General features: G+C 47.7%; 1 protein-coding gene across 1 annotated transcript in view; it reads left to right on the top strand.

Moving 5' to 3' along the window:
• Window positions 1-4,788, top strand: part of TSPAN15 (tetraspanin 15) — a 49,993-nt gene extending 45,205 nt beyond the window's left edge. The window contains exons 6-8 of the mRNA XM_081250689.1: window positions 1,903-1,950; window positions 3,465-3,581; window positions 3,964-4,788. Coding sequence (XP_081106815.1) covers window positions 1,903-1,950; window positions 3,465-3,581; window positions 3,964-4,113 — 315 coding nt within the window. The 3' untranslated portion in view covers window positions 4,114-4,788. The remainder of the gene's footprint in view (window positions 1-1,902; window positions 1,951-3,464; window positions 3,582-3,963) is intronic.
• The last annotated feature ends 11,426 nt before the right edge of the window (window positions 4,789-16,214 follow it).

Genomic DNA, 16,214 nt, shown 5'->3' with positions numbered 1-16,214 from the left:
AGAAGCCCGCGCACTGCAACGAAGAGTAGCCCCCGCTCACCGCAACTAGAGAAAGCCTGCGTGCAGCACCGAATACCCAACGCAGGCAAAAATAAATAAATTAATTAATTAAAACAAAAACAAAAAATGTTAATCTCATTAAAAAACCACCCAGAATTAATGTTTGCATAGATATCTAGGTGAGTCACCCTGGGGCCTAGAGAAGAGTTCTGGGCTCTAGGGTTAGGGAGGCCTCTGCTGCTGCATGTCTGTTCCCTGAGGGGCAGGAGCTGTGGTTCTACCTCCAGGGCTGGAAGCACAGTGAAGAGTAAGTTTATTCTTGTCACCTTCTTACATACCATATAGTTTACTTATTTATTATGTTCATTGTCTATCTCCCTCCCTAGAATAAAAGGTCCATGAAGGCAAGGACCATTTTTTGTTCTTCTGTATTCCCAACGCCTAGAACAGAGAATGGTACATAATGAGTGCTCAGTATTTGTTCAGTAATGACTGAATGAATGAACAAATGAGGTAGGAAGCACCTGTTCCCATCATGCCCTCGTGCACTTGCTCCCCAGGCCTGACCTTCTCCCTGGGGGTCATGTTCTTGGCCTGGGGGGCCACAAATGCTGACTGACATGAAGTGGATGCTCGGTGTTTTGGGGTCTGAGGGCTCCTGGGGGACAGTCTAGACTGAGAGAGGTTATTTTGCCCACACATCAGGCCCTGACATTTAGACTGATCTAGATGACGCCTGAGGTTCAACCCACTCTTTTGGAAAGAGAGTAGACAGCCCTCCTTGTCTTCCAGGGGCTGGGATCGTGTCCAAAGTCACTCCAGCCAGCGTGTCTGTGTCCTGCCATGTGCCCAGCCCTGGGATAAGCCCTTTATGTGTATATCTCACTTTATATTCAAAACAGCCCCGTGGGGTACATTCTTAGATCACCATTGCTTTAGGGAAGAGACCAGGGAAGCTATTCATTCATTCATTCACAAATCCTTACTGAGTACCTGCATGTGCCAGTCCCTCAGCAGCCCACCTAAGGTTGGTCACAGAGCTCCTAAGTGGCAGAGCAGGACCTGGACCAGGTGACGTGATGCCAGAGACCACACTGGCCACTCTGCTGTCCTGCATTACTGCTGGAACCTGTGGCATCCTGGTCCCACAGCAGCTTTCACTTAGATGTGAAGGGATGGGACCGGGACATCGAGCTTTCTCTCACCTTCTAGAAAATAGAGGAAACTACACAAGGGCTCAGGCAGTGATGGGAAGTGCCCCTGCCAGTCCTGTGATATAGGTCTGCTGGGAAGAGATTTGATGGGTCTAGGGCCGACCACAGCTTCCCCTGTGCCTAGATTAGTCAGCCGCTGGGAGTTCCTGAGAGCAGCTCTCTTCCCAGGAAGGAGGTTGGGCGGCCCTTCCACTGGTGGGTGGCTGTCTGCAGGAGCAGGGAAGTGTGGTCAGAGGCCTGGCTTTGCCCTCAGGTAAACCCCAGCTGGCCAGGGTCCTGGCTGTGGTCTGGGATTTTCTTTCATAAGAGCCAGCGTAGTGGGAGCGGCCCAGACCTGACCTCAGACAACGCATAACCATATCAGCAAAGCTTGGGCTCTGGAGAAGCTGCAGTGGGGGAGTCTGGGGCAGTGTCCTTTCCTCTGGGTTCCTGGGCTGCCGCGGATGGAGCAGTGGGCCTCCCACTGAAGCACCACGGAACTGGCCTTCCCACCTGTCCTTCCTGTGCATTTCTTGGAGGCGGGAGGTTAAGATGCAGACTTGAGCCAGGCTGCCGGGGTGGGAATCTCAGCTCCATCCATACTGGACAGTGCAACTCTCTGTGCACTATAAAATGGGGGACAGGGGGAATAAATGTCTTCTACAGTAAACACTATGTAAGTGTTAGCTAATACACATTTCTGTTTCAGACAGAAGTTGTCAACACCATGTGTGGCTACAGAACTATTGACAAGGAGGTAACGTCTTTGAAATCTCTTTCCTCCAGAAAGGTTGCCCTTCCTGTCCCATCTCCAGGGTGATCAGAGGGGCGACCGGGGGTGAGGCTCCTGGCTCCTGAGATTTCCCAACATTCCTGGCTGTGAAAAGGAGCCAGGGACTGCCCAGGTTTTCTGCCCTACCCAGAACAGGAGCACTCGGGGAGCCAAGAATCCCCCCAGGCTGGGAAAGGCTGGCTGCCAGGGTGTGCCAAGCACCTAATGTGTGAGGCCACCGAGGCCACCGTGCCCTTGCCAGTGCCCCCAGCATGTCCCTGTGCCCGGCTGCGCTCAGCACCAGCCTTCCTCTGCCCTTGGAGCTGCCCATTTGCAGACGACGCACACTGGCTTCCTCAGCCTGGGACCCAGGAGTCCCTTGGGGAAGAGAGCCTCTGGAAGGTGCCTCCTGGCTCAGCTTCCTGGGCATTTCTCCTGGACTTGGAGACAAGCTGGGGTGGTGCTGAGAAGGGAGCTAAAAACAGTGACGACTTGAGATGCCTCTGAGCAGTGGTTCTCAAAGTGAGGTCCCCAGACCAGCAGCAACAGCAGGGCCTTCCCCCCACCCCCCCGACCCGGGAACTTCTTAGAAACGGGCATTCTTGGGGTGGCGTCAGCAGGTGATTCTGACACACATTTAACATGCAGAGCCACAGACCAGCAGTGGTTCTCCAACCATCAAACCCAATGGCCAGTTTTTATACTTAACACTTGGTAATGCCCTATTTATTATTCCAAAGTGAAATTCACAGATAATATAACCTACCTACACACGTAATTCCAAAACAAGTAACGTAATGATTTGAGATAAAAGGAGAAATAAGATAAAACAATTTACAACCATATACCATATTTCAACATGTACATGCTCAGGCACTAGACAGAAAAAGCGAAGTCGTTGGGTGTTTACACTGCCAGGGGCTTCTGATACTTGGGTGGGGTGTTGTGTGGACAACTTGCATTACCATGGGCATATTTTTGCCATTGACATGGTTTTTCAAAATGGTGAACAATTCTTCATAAAGTTGCAAACAAAATAAAGTATAATTATTCCTTACTTTATCTAATATTCTTTCTACAGAATTCAGTGCATTGTAAAAACATGCAGAAAACACTTTTGGTTTTTATGTCCCTGGAGTTAGGCTTTGGGCTCAGATAATTATGGATGGGTTTTCACCCATCCAGATGCCCAGGGGACATCTAAGAGGCAGGTAGTCTGGGAAGTTGTCCATGGAGTGGGATTGCCCTGAGCTCTACAGTCCCTCAGCCCCCAACCCCAATCACAGTGATAACCAGAAGTGCCACCACAATGTCCGCAGTGCTCTCTAGGGAACGGTACCGCCTGCTGAGACCCAGTGATCTAGAGCCACCTTCTCATCACACTGTATACGAGAAACTGAGGCCCAGAGAGGCTGAGGGACTCGCCTGGACCTGGGGTGCGTGGCAGAGTTGGGACCAGGGCTCCCAGGCGAGTGCTCAGCCAGGCTCCTCCCCGGCAGCGCCTCAGCGTACAGCATGTCATCTACGTGCGGGGCTGCACCAACGCCGTGCTCATCTGGTTCATGGACAACTACACCATCATGGCGGGTCTCCTGCTAGGCATCCTGCTCCCCCAGGTGTGCTGGTCCCCCGCCACCAGGGAGGGGGGCTAGAGGTGGGGATGGTGTGGGCAGGCTGTGGCTTCAGGTGATGTGTGGCTTGGTGATTACAGAGTGCAGAGTAGGCACAAAGGGCTGGGGTGAAGAGGGCTCTTGGACCAGCCACCTGGGCTCACCCTGGGAGGGCCGGAGGGCTGGAAGGAGGGGGTGAATGGCCTAGAAAGTGAGCGACATAGCTGGGGGGGAATAGGAATCGCAGAATGGAGGGTCTCTGGGATTTCCTGGCAGGCGCAGAGGAGGGCCCGGGCTGGGGCCATTGAGGTAGTGGGGGCTAGGGACTGCCGGAGAGGGCCACCCAGGTGGCCAGCAGGCTCTCACCCGCCCTGCCTCTTCTCCTCAGTTCCTGGGGGTCCTGCTGACATTCCTGTACATCACCCGAGTGGAGGACATCATCACGGAGCACTCTGTCACCGATGGGCTCCTGGGACCCGGCACCAAACCCAGCGTGGAGGCAGCCGGCACGGGGTGCTGCATGTGCTACCCCATTTAGGGCCGTGGCCTGGGGCGGCAGCTCCAGAAGGACCGTGACAGGACAGCTCTGCGCAGGCCACGTCGTGGGGGCCAGATAGGACTGTGGCCCCTCCCTCCACATTCGGCACTGACCAAAGCCCCGGCTGTGTTTGCTCAGGGCTCCCGGGCCACCGCCTGTCTGGGGGGCGGAGCCCCTCCCCAGCTGCGGAATTCTGTGCGTGCCCACCCTGCTGGGCATGGGGAACAGGGCACCCCTCCTCCAGGCTCCGGCTGCTGGGGAAGGGGGAGCTTGGCGCTGGGCTCTGGACCCATTTCATTTCTGGTAGTGCCTTGGCCTTGGTGTTTGTGTCCCTTTGAGGGCAGTTTTGTAGTGATTTGTAATTGGGGAGGGAGGAGAGCATGTGTGCCCTGAGGGGAGGGAGCAGAGGGGTGGGGTGCAGACCCCGGGCCCCCGTCCTTCGGCCTCACCCTGAGGCCACGCTGGGTCCGTTTCTCAGCCTCCCGGGTACCTTGAGACCTCCCCAGGGCTGCTGCTTTGTTGACCCTGTTTTGTACCTGATTTTTATAACATTCATTTTGTACACAGTTAACAGGAGTTTCCGACTAATCAAAGCTAGCTGTTCCCCCCATTCCTCTCCCCCCTCCAAGCCAGTTTATTAATCAGACAATAAAGACATGATTTTTTTTTTCTGTTTTTTTGTTTGTGCTGTTTGGGTCGAGAGTGAGGAAGACCTCAAGTTGGGCTTGGAAACCCCTTGTTGGTGCAAAGATTGAAGGGGAGCCACCCTGAGACCAAGATTTGGGACAGTTTGGGACACTGAGGCCCAGGAGGATCAACCGAGGCTGCCTGTTCCCAGCTTGGAATGGCCTCTCTCATCCTTTGGTTTGTGGACTGGGCCTGGAGCCTCCTGTGCCCATCCTTCCTGCCAGGAATTCACTTGCGGGAAACCTCAGGGAAAGAGGCAGAGATGACAACCTATTTTACAGACTGGGAAACTGAGGCCAAGCCACAGTGGCATGAGTCTTCTCTTCCGGGAAGTGGGGCAGATGGGAACTAGGAAAGTCAGGGGTCCGGGAAGGAGCAGTGCCCACAGATCCACCCTCGACCTTTGGGCTATAGAACTGGAGTGACTCTCGGACTGTAAACAGCCCATGGTTCCAGGGCCTGGGGTGGGACTGGACAGTCCTCACTGCCTAGCAAAGGATGGTGCTGGTCGCCCCCTGCTGGAGACGGCAGGACCTGTGTGGATCAGTCCACCCAAGCCTTCCTGCCCCAAGACTTGAGTTCTAGATTTGCTGTGAGGTTCTTAGTGGCCAGGGCAATAGAAATAAACAGCATGAGCCCCAAACCTGAAGAATTCAATTTAAGAGTGTTAAAGGAACTGCCCATCACACCCACAAGAGGTAGGATGCTTGGTTGGCCATATGTACAAGCCTGCATTGTCTGATGTGTAGAAAAGGGCAGAAGAGGGATTTTTTTTTTTTAAAGGATAGAATAATGCAACAATAGCAAGCACATCAGTGAGCACACTCGGTCTCAGGAACTTGTTTAAACATAGATATTAACTCCTTTAATCCTTACAACTGTATGTGGTAAATTCTGTTATCTCCATTTTATTGATGGAGAAACTGAGGCATATTGTGGTTTAATAACTTGCCCAAAGCACACGGCTGGTAAGTCAAAGCCATGATGTGAACCTGGGTAGAATCTCCCTGGCACGCAGCCCCTCTGCTCTACTGATTCTGTTGCCTCGTATGGACACATGGTACAAAGCGTGCAAAACCTGGGATGGCTGTTACTGTAGCTGTCCCCATGGGGTGGCCATTGCAGCCGCTGCTGGAGCCTCTGCCTGGTCCCCATTTTGACCAGTGCATTCAAGGCCAGGTCAAACTCTGTGTCTGGCTGGTGGCCTCGTGGCACTCTGGCTCTGGCTGTTCACTGAGGATTCTCTCTGTGCTCAGAGGGTGTGGCAGCTGCCTTTGGGATAGCAAGATGGCAGAGGCACCGAAGGGGTTGGGACTGCACTGAGTCTGCTTATCCAAAGTCACATTACCCTGGAACCTGGAAACCTCTGGTCCCCTTGTCCTCCCTCTTCTCACCACCACTCATCAACACCCCTCTACCTCCCACTGCTGCTTCTGTGCACCAGGGATCACAGGTTGGTGCCCACAGGAGGCTGAGTGCCGTGGACACTTAGCTCTTCTTTTTTTTTTTTTTTTCCAAACCTCAGCCACTCACCTCTCCAGAAAACAAACGGAACCCATGGAGAGGACTTTCTCAGTCCTGTGGTTGGGATGCCCCTGCTTTGCACCCTTTGTGCTTCAAAAGCAGTTACATCATCCTGACCCCTTGTCACACAAGGATGGAAGAATGACCCTCAGAGTGAGTCATTTTCCCTCACCGTGGCACACACAGAAAATGATGATATCAGTGCAGCCCACAGTATTTGTGAAGCTGGGGGAGATTTGTAGGCTTCAATTTTGGACTTTTTTGGTTCTCATATATTTATAAGAAAAACAAAATAATAAAATGCATTAAGGAAGACTGGGTTAGTATAAAAATTCCAAATAGTACTCTCCAAACTTTGTTTTAACAGTATATTGCGGTATAGGCAACCTAAAATAAACCACACATATTTAACGTGGCAAATATATCACTAGTCAAACCATCATCATGATAGAGATAATGAACAACCCCACCATACTAAAGAAATTTCCTCTTGCCCCTTGGGGATTCCTTCTTTATAGCCCTTCTCACCACCCGCTAACCCATCTCCAGGTGACCATGGATCTGCTTTCTGTCTCTATATTTTCCAAAATTTTATATAAGTGGATTCATACAGCATGGACTCTTCTTTTTGTCTGCCGTTTTTTGCTTAACGTAATTATTTTGAGTTTCATTCATTTCCTAGCACAGATCAGTAGTCCATTCCTTTGTATTGCTGAGTAGTATTCCTTTGTATGGCTTTGCCATAGTTTATCTGTTCACCTAGTGATGGACATTTGTGTTGTTTCCAGGTTTTTTGGTTGTTTTTAATACAAATAAAGTTGCTATGACCATCCGTGTACCTGTCTTTGTACAGATATATACTTTCATTTCCCTTGGATAAATATCTAGGAGTGGAATAGCTGGATCATATGGTAAGTGTATGTTTAGGTTTATGTTATAAGAAACTGCCAAAGTATTTTCCAAAGTGGTTGCATGATTTTATATCCTGACCAGTAGTGTAGAGTCCCTCTTCCTCTACATCCTTGCCAGTATTTGGTATGGCCAGTCTCTTAAATTTTGGTCATTCTAATGGGTGTGTGGTGATAAATCGTTGTGGTCTTACTTTGCATTTCCTTTTTTTTCTATGTGTGTGTATATATATCTATATATCTATATTTATTTATTAAAGTATAGTTGATTTACAATGTTGTGTTCCAGGTATACAGAACAGTTACGTATCTATAACTGATAATATATTGGTAATATAATATAAATATATTCTTTTCCCTTATAAGTTATTACAAAATACTGGGTAGAGTTTCCTGTGCAGTACAGTAGCTCCTTGTTGGTTATCTATTTTATATATAGTAGTGTGTGTATGTTAATCCTAACCTCCTAATTTATCCCTCCCCCACCCGTCTTTGAGAAGATGACCCCTTCTTTGGGTGACCTCTCTCCACTGTCCCACAGAATCAGTCAGGTAACAGCTGCCCCCCTTTTTCATGCTTGTTGTGCACCAGCTCCATGCTCATCTGTTTTTACCTATAATGATGGTCCATAATAACCATGTTATAGAAAAGGGAACTGGGATCAGAAGGGTTGAGGAACGTGCCTAGGGTCCCCCATCTAGTAAGTGGTACTGCCAGGATTTGAGAACATGTCTGACTCCAAGGCCCTTGCTCCCCCACGTGCTAGCCTGGCGTTGGAGGTCTACCTACCATTCTGGCCTCATCCGTGACCCTTGCTCCTGTCAGCAGGGCTTACCCAGTTCATTCTTAGCTCGCACGGTTCTACCTATCATCTCATGACAAAGATCCAGCTCTCAACTCTTCCACATTCCCTTTCCCCATCTCCTTTGAGTTTCACTTCAATTCTGTGTGTGGAAAGACTTATTTTTATGATTACCTATTTTGCAGTGGAGAAAACTGAGGCCAGACTAGTAAATTGTATACCAAGTGGCTCCACCAGCAACCCCAGAACCTGGTTCCTTCCAAGCCCCTGCCCTGCCTACCATCCGCCTGGGGCCTGGGACGTGCACAGTAATATGGGGCTGCTGGTTCCTGGCGCTGGCTTCCCACAGTCTGAGCCCTTGGAGGGAGCCTGATTTGCAATCCTGAGAGCCCAGGAAGGCAAAAAGCACGTCTTCTGGCATGGCTGCATATTGCCACTAGGTGGCACTGCCGGCCCGCGGCTTGGCGCCTAGAACGCAAACTCCACCCCTCACCCCCGCCCCACCCCGACCAGAGCCCGGGCTGGCGCTGTGGCTGCCGCCGGAGTGTCCCCTTCAGACCGTACCCCAAGGAGCGGGCCAGAAGGTGAGGTTAAAATACTATAGGTATCTGCATATAGTAGGCACTCAATAAGTGATCGTTAACTGGGAAACGGAGGCTGGATACTAACAGTAGGTTACTATTATTGACTGTCCCTAGGTGGCTGTGTGGTGTGCGTGTGTGTGGAGGGCGGAGGTACACCATGCTTAGCACATTCTAGTCTTCATCCTCGTTCGTCGTCACAGCAGTGAGGCAGGTGCTTTACTCCCGTTTTGCGGGTGAGGAAACTGGGGCTTAGGTCGGTTCGTGGAATAGAGGGAAGAACCAGGATTTGAAGCGCTCTGCCCACATCCTGTCGGGATCACCTGTTGGTCCAGTGCCGCCTCCTCGCCCGCCTCAAGCAGGAGCCCGGGGTGAAAGCCCGCTACCCTGCTCAGCCGGCACAGCCTCAGCCCCCCGCATCGTGCGACCACCAGAGGGAGGCCTCGGCCTTCGGGCAGCCGCAGAGGGGCCTCGAATGAGGCTGGAAGGGTGGCGGAGCAGTGGGGCAGCTGGGCCCTGGAGGGCAGCTTCTGGCTCTGGAAGGAGGATGAGCACCTCTGCCCGGCGGGTCGCCGTGGGCTGACAGGAAGCCATGCAGGTCCACTTGTTGCTCTGTGAGGGCTCCACAGCCAGTCCTGCCCCAAGCCCTTGCCCCGGCCCTGAGCAGGCCTGAGCAGGCCGTGTGGACGAGCAACCATCGTAACATAGCGGCCACCGCACGTATTATCTATAATATTTTCCTGATTTGTTTTGCCGTTATCCGTCTCGCCCACTGAGCCACTGACAGGCGGGGTTTTGCCTGCTCCGTGCACTGCTGTCTCCCCGGCACTCAGCGCTGGTGGTGGAGCGTGGTGGGTGCTCAGTGAGCAGGCGCCGGCGGAGGGAACGGAAGTGGCCCGGAGCACGGGGCCCCTGCGCTGGGCGGGGCTCCGGGACTCAGTGGGCCCCTTGTAACCCACATGTGAACCCCAGAGGGCCCGGCTTGGCGTGTTGCCCTGCTCTGCAGGCTGTCAGCCTGGTCAAGTCTTTGTCCCCCAGCGGGCCTCTCTCGCCTCCTCTCCAGAGGAGCATCTAAGGGTTTCCAGGTGTGGTGGCTCAGGGGATGGCCATGCAATGCCACCTGTTGCCCTGTCGTGGCTGTACCACCCCCTCCTTCTCCCTGCTCCTTTCCTCCATCTGCCAAAGTGAACATGCCATGGCTGCCCCTCCTCCTTCCAGTATCCAGTGAAAACCCCAGTGAAATCGCTGCAAATAGAAAAATGTCTGCATCAACTTAAGAAACTAAGCCTCGGGCTTCCCTGGTGGCGCAGTGGTTGGGAGTCCGCCTGCCGATGCAGGGGACACGGGTTCGTGCCCTGGTCCAGGAAGATCCCACATGCCGCGGAGCGGCTGGGCCCGTGAGCCATGGCCGCTGAGCCTGCGCGTCCAGAGCCTGTGCTCCGCAACGGGAGAGGCCACAACAGTGAGAGGCCCGCGTACCGCAAAAAAAAAAAAAAAAAAAAAAAAGAAACTAAGCCTGTACTTGAGGCAGCTCTTGTAGCAGCTTGTAGCAAGGACCCAGGCTAAGACGCCATTAGTGAGGGCCCGGATGGGGTTTTTATGACTAGCCTTTGCTGTCCTCCCTCCAAGGTGATGCTCGAGAGCCTCTGGCAGTGGAGGCCCCTTTAGAATCATTTGGACCCTGCTGGCAGCAAAGATGGGTCTCAGAAACTGACTCGCTTGCGAAGAGCTACCCGAAGCCTCCTGCGCCACGTTGCCTGGAGAACTAGAACAGGGTCTCACACCCAGAAGGGCAACCAGCACGTGGAGAATATTGGCTAGGGCTTGGCTGGGTACCACATAGCCCAACATCTTCCACCTTAGATCTGTGAGGAAGATTCCTTCTGGGTCTGGGGGCCCTAAGTGGGAGCTGGGACAATCCATGCATCCAACAAAGGCCCATAGAAAGAACTCTTCATTAGAGGAAGAGTCACCAGGAAAAGAAAATGGACCTATGAAAAAAGATGCAGCCAAGGCGAAAGGAGGACGAGAGGGCAGGGGCTGTATCTTATAATCACTGTCGCTCTAGCACCTCACAAGACACATGCAGATGCTCAATAAATATGTCAAATGAATATGTGACTCAGAGTATAACCTTCCTCAGCAATAGATTTTACCAGCAAAGTTAGAATATTTGTACTTTAGGCTCTATAAAAGGTACAAGAGAATACATCTTCTATTAAATGAGGGCAATTCATGGGAGGAGACAATGGTAAACAAAAAATACAGGAGCTGAGTTACAATTTGCATTGGTTACAATAAATAGTAGACCTGAAAGTGCAAAAATCAAATGAGAGGTACAAAGGACCAGATGGAGAGGCATTCCCAGGATGCAAAGGAAAAGGGTAAGGACAAAGCATTATGAGAACAAACAGGGACAAGGGCCACAGAAACCTCATCCGAGGGCATTCTCTGCCTCCCACCAGACAGACAGACAGACAGACACACACACAAGGAAAGAGAAGCAGTAAAGTTATGAAGGAAGTAAATTCTTGATTAAAAAAGAAAAAGACGCAGTAAAGTTAAAAATGTGCGATTATGGCACTTCTTTCACTTTCTCCAGTGCTTATAGAGAAAGTGATAATATTTATGAGTTCTCTAGGTAAAGGGAGGAGGCACCCAGGCCCTGGGCTTCGGGGACCAGAATCTCCACTGCCGGTGGCCCACCCATGGCACATGGGTGAGCCCTAGACATGCACGTAGGTGCACTAGGAATGGTGACCAGGATGTCCATCGCAGTGCTGTTTGTAATAGTGAAAAATGGGAAACACCCTGAGTGTTTGCCAAAAGGGAGCAAATCCCTACCAGGTGGCATGTTCTTCCAGTGGAATGTTTTACAGCACTTCAAGTGAAGGAACCAAAGTTGTTCGTATCAGAGCTTAAGAATGCAATGTTGAATGGAAACGCTAGCTGCATAATGATACATAGAATACAATGTCATTGTATTTTTTTAATTTACTTTTTTATACAGTAGGTTCTTATTAGTCATCAGTTTTATACACTTCAGTGTATACATGTCAATCCCAATCGCCCAATTCATCACGCCACCATCCCCACCCCCCCGCGGCTTTCCCCCCCTTGGTGCCCATACGTTTGTTCTCTACATCTGTGTCTCAACTTCTGCCCTGCAAACAGGTTCATCTGTACCATTTTTCTAGGTTCCACACACATGTGTTAATATACGATATTTGTTTTTCTCTATCTCACTTACTTCACCCTGTATGACAGTCTCTAGATCCATCCACGTCTCAACAAATGACCCAATTTCGTTCCTTTTTATGGCTGAGTAATATTCCATTGTATACATGTACCACCTCTTCTTTATCCATTCATCTGTCGATGGGCATTTATGTTGCTTCCATGACCTGGCTGTTGTAAATAGTGCTGCAATGAACATTGGGGTGCATGTGTCTTTTTGAATTATGGTTTTCTCTGGGTATATGCCCAGTAGTGGGATTGCTGGATCATATGGTGATTCTATTTTTAGTTTTTTAAGGAACCTCCATACTGTTCTCCATAGTGGCTGTATCAATTTACATTCCCACCAACAGTGCAAGAGGGTTCCCTTTTCTCCACACCCTCTTCAGCATTTGTTGTTTGTAGATTTTCTGATGATGCCAGTTCTAACTGGTGTGAGGCGATACCTCATTGTAGTTTTGATTTGCATTTCTCTAATAATTAGTGATGTTGAGCAGCTTTTCATATGCTTCTTGGCCATCTGTATGTGTTCTTTGGAGAAATGTCTATTTAGGTCTTCTGCCCATTTTTGGATTGGGTTGTTTGTTTTTTTAATGTTGAGCTGCATGAGCTGTTTATATATTTTGGAGATTAATCCCTTGTCCGTTGATTCGTTTGCAAATATTTTCTCCCATTCTGACGGTTGTCTTTTCGTCTTGTTTATGGTTTCCTTTGCTGTGCAAAAGCCTTTAAGTTTCCTTAGGTCCCATTTGTTTATTTTTGTTTTTATTTCCATTACTCTAGGAGGTAGATCAAAAAAGATCTTGCTGTGATTTATGTCAAAGAGTGTTCTTCCTATGTTTTCCTCTAAGAGTTTTATAGTGTCTGGTCTTACATTTAGGTCTCAAATCCATTTTGAGTTTATTTTTGTGTATGGTGTTAGGGAGTGTTCTAATTTCATTATTTGACATGTAGCTGTCCAGTTTCCCCAGCACCACTTATTGAAAAGACTGTCTTTTCTCCATTGTATATCTTTGACTCCTTTGTCATACGTTAGTTGACCATAGGTGCGTGGGTTTATCTCTGGGCTTTCTATCTTGTTCCATTGATCTATGTTTCTGTTTTTGTGCCAGTACCATATTGTCTTGATTACTGTAGCTTTGTAGTATAGTCTGAAATCAGGGAGTCTGATTCCTCCAGCTCCATTTTTTTCCCTCAAGACTGCTTTGGCTATTCGGGGTCTTTTGTGTCTCCATACAAATTTTAAGATGAATTGTTCTAGTTCTGTAAAAAATGCCAGTGGTAATTTGATAGGGATTGCATTGAATCTGTATATTGCTTTGGGTAGTATAATCATTTTCACAATATTGATTCTTCCAATCCAAGAACATGGTATATCTCTCCATCTGTTGGTATCATCTTTAATATCTTTCATCAGTGTCTTATAGTTTTCTGCATGCAGGTCTTTTGTCTCCCTAGGTAGGTTTATTCCTAGGTATTTTATTCTTTTTGTTGCAATGGTAAATGGGAGTGTTTCCATAATTTCTCTTTCAGATTTTTCATCATTAGTGTATAGGACTGCAAGAGATTTCTGTGCATTAATTTTGTATCCTGCAACTTTACCAAATTCATTGATTAGCTCTAGTAGTTTTCTGGTGGCACTTTTAGGATTCTCTATGTATAGTATCATGTCATCTGAAAACAGTGACAGTTTTACTTCTTCTTTTCCAATTTGTATTCCTTTTATTTCTTTTTCTTCTCTGATTGCCGTGGCTAGGACTTCCAAAACTATGTTGAATAATAGTGGTGAGAGTGGACATCCTTGTCTCGTTCCTGATCTTAGAGGAAATGCTTTCAGTTTTTCACCATTGAGAATGATGATTGCTGTGGGTTTGTCATATATGGCCTTTATTATGTTGAGGTAGGTTCCCTCTATGCCCACTTTCTGGAGAGTTTTTATCATGAATGGGTGTTGAATTTTGTCAAAAGTTTTTCTGCATCTATTGAGATGATCATATGGTTTTTATTCTTCAATTTGTTAATATGGTGTATCACATTGATTGATTTGCATATATTGAAGAATCCTTGCATCCCTGGGATAAATCCCACTTGATCATGGTGTATGATCCTTTTAATATGTTGTTGGATTCTGTTTGCTAGTATTTTGTTGAGGATTTTTGCATCTATATTCATCAGTGATATTGGTCTGTAATTTTCTTTTTTTGTAGTATCTTTGTCTGGTTTTAGTATCAGGGTGATGGTGGCCTCATAGAATGAGTTTGGGAGTGTTCCTTCCTCTGTAATTTTTTGGAAGAGTTTGAGAAGGACGGGTGTTAGCTCTTCTCTAAATGTTTGATAGTATTCACCTGTGAAGCCATCTGGTCCTGGACTTTTGCTTGTTGGAAGATTTTTAATCACAGTTTCAATTTCATTACTTGTGATTGCTCTGTTCATATTTTCTGTTTCTTCCTGGTTCAGTCTTGGAAGGTAATCCTTTCTAAGAATTTGTCCATTTCTTCCAGGTTGTCAATTTTATCGGCATAGAGTTGCTTGTAGTAGTCTCTTAGGATGCTTTGCATTTCTGTGGTGTCTGTTGTAACTTCTCCTTTTTCATTTCTAATTTTTTTGATTTGAGTCCTCCCCCTCTTTTTCTTGATGAGTCTGGCTAATGGTTTATCAATTTTGTTTATCTTCTCAAAGAACCAGCTTTTAGTTTTATTGATCTTTGCTATTGTTTTCTTTGTTTCTATTTCATTTATTTCTGCTCTGATCTTTATGATTTCGTTCCTTCTGCTAACTTTGGGTTTTGTTTGTTCTTCTTTCTCTAGTTCCTTTAGGTGTAAGGTTAGATTGTTTATTTGAGATTTTTCTTGTTTCTTGAGGTAGGCTTGTACAGCTATAAACTTCCCTTTTAAAACTGCTTTTGCTGCACCCCGTAGGTTTTGGATCGTCGTGCTTTCATTGTCGTTTGTCTCTAGGTATTTTTTGATTTCCTCTTTGATTTCTTCAGTGATCTCTTGGTTATTTAGTAACATAATGTTTAGCCTCCATGTGTTTGTGTTTTTAACATTTTCCCCCTGTAATTAATTTCTAATCTCATAGTGTTGTGGTCAGAAAAGATGCTTGATATGATTTCAATTTTCTTAAATTTACTGAGGCTTGATTTGTGACCCAAGATGTGATCTATCCTGGAGAATGTTCCATGTGCACTTAAGAAGAAAGTGTAATCTGCTGTTTTTGAATGGAATGTCCTATAAATATCAATTAAATCTATGTGGTCTATTGTGTCATTTAAAGCTTCTGTTTCCTTATTTATTTTCATTTTGGATGATCTGTCCATTGGTGTAAGTGAGGTGTTAAAGTCCCCCACTATTATTGTGTTACTGGCGATTTCCTCTTTTATAGCTGTTAGCAGTTGCCTTATGTATTGAGGTGCTCTTATGTTGGCTGCATATATATTTATACTTGTTATATCTTCTTGGATTGATCCCTTGATCACTATGTAGTGTCCTTCCTTGTCTCTTGTAACATCCTTTATTTTAAAGTCTATTTTATCTGATATGAGTATTGCTACTCCAGCTTTCTTTTGATTTCCATTTGCATGGAATATCTTTTTCCATCCCCTCACTTTCCGTGTAATTGTCCCTAGGTCTGAAGTGGGTCTCTTGTAGACAGCATATAGATGGGTCTTGTTTTTGTATCCATTCAGCAAGCCTGTGTCTTTTGGTTGGAGCCTTTAATCCATTCACGTTTAAGGTAATTATCGATCAGGACAGGAACAATAGAGATGAAGTAAATTAGCTTGCTCAATAACCAAAATGCCTCCATCCGAAACCAGCCCTGGGTCCAAGGTACCAGAGCATTTGAAGGAGGCTGGCACATGCCCTGCAGAATCCACAGGCCTGGAGATACCCAGAATATGGCCCCCAGGAGAGAAAGTCTCAAATCTGGTGGATATGGTGGGCTGGGGTCAGTAAAGGAGCATACAACTGGAGAGGGGAGTTTGGGGCATCATGGTGGCCAATGAGGATGGGAGAGACCTTGAGACCAGCCTCCACCCCACTTCAGAAAAGGGTAAACCCCAGCTGCATGGTATGCAGCACCAAGGCATCAACCCACGAATCAAGCCTGTTCAAGAACTGCTTCCACCAGGGAGCCTTTCCTGATTCCAGATTTCCTCTCTCTGGCCTCCTGCCCCTACCCCAGAGAGCTGGGCATACGTGGGAGCCAGAAGGATTCTAGGACAATTGACAATGAACCAGCAATTGAGTGTTTACTGTGGTACAGTCCTAAGCATATTACTTGTTTAACTCTGCTTTAATTATTCTTTGCTGTATAACAGACCATCTGGAAATTTAGTAGCTTAATTACCTAATACACTTC

This window comes from Mesoplodon bidens (assembly GCF_964165515.1).
Source record: "Mesoplodon bidens genome assembly, chromosome: 1".
Lineage (NCBI taxonomy): Eukaryota > Metazoa > Chordata > Mammalia > Artiodactyla > Ziphiidae > Mesoplodon > Mesoplodon bidens.
Note: the sequence above shows the minus strand (reverse complement) of the source record. Positions and strands in the feature narration are given on the sequence as shown.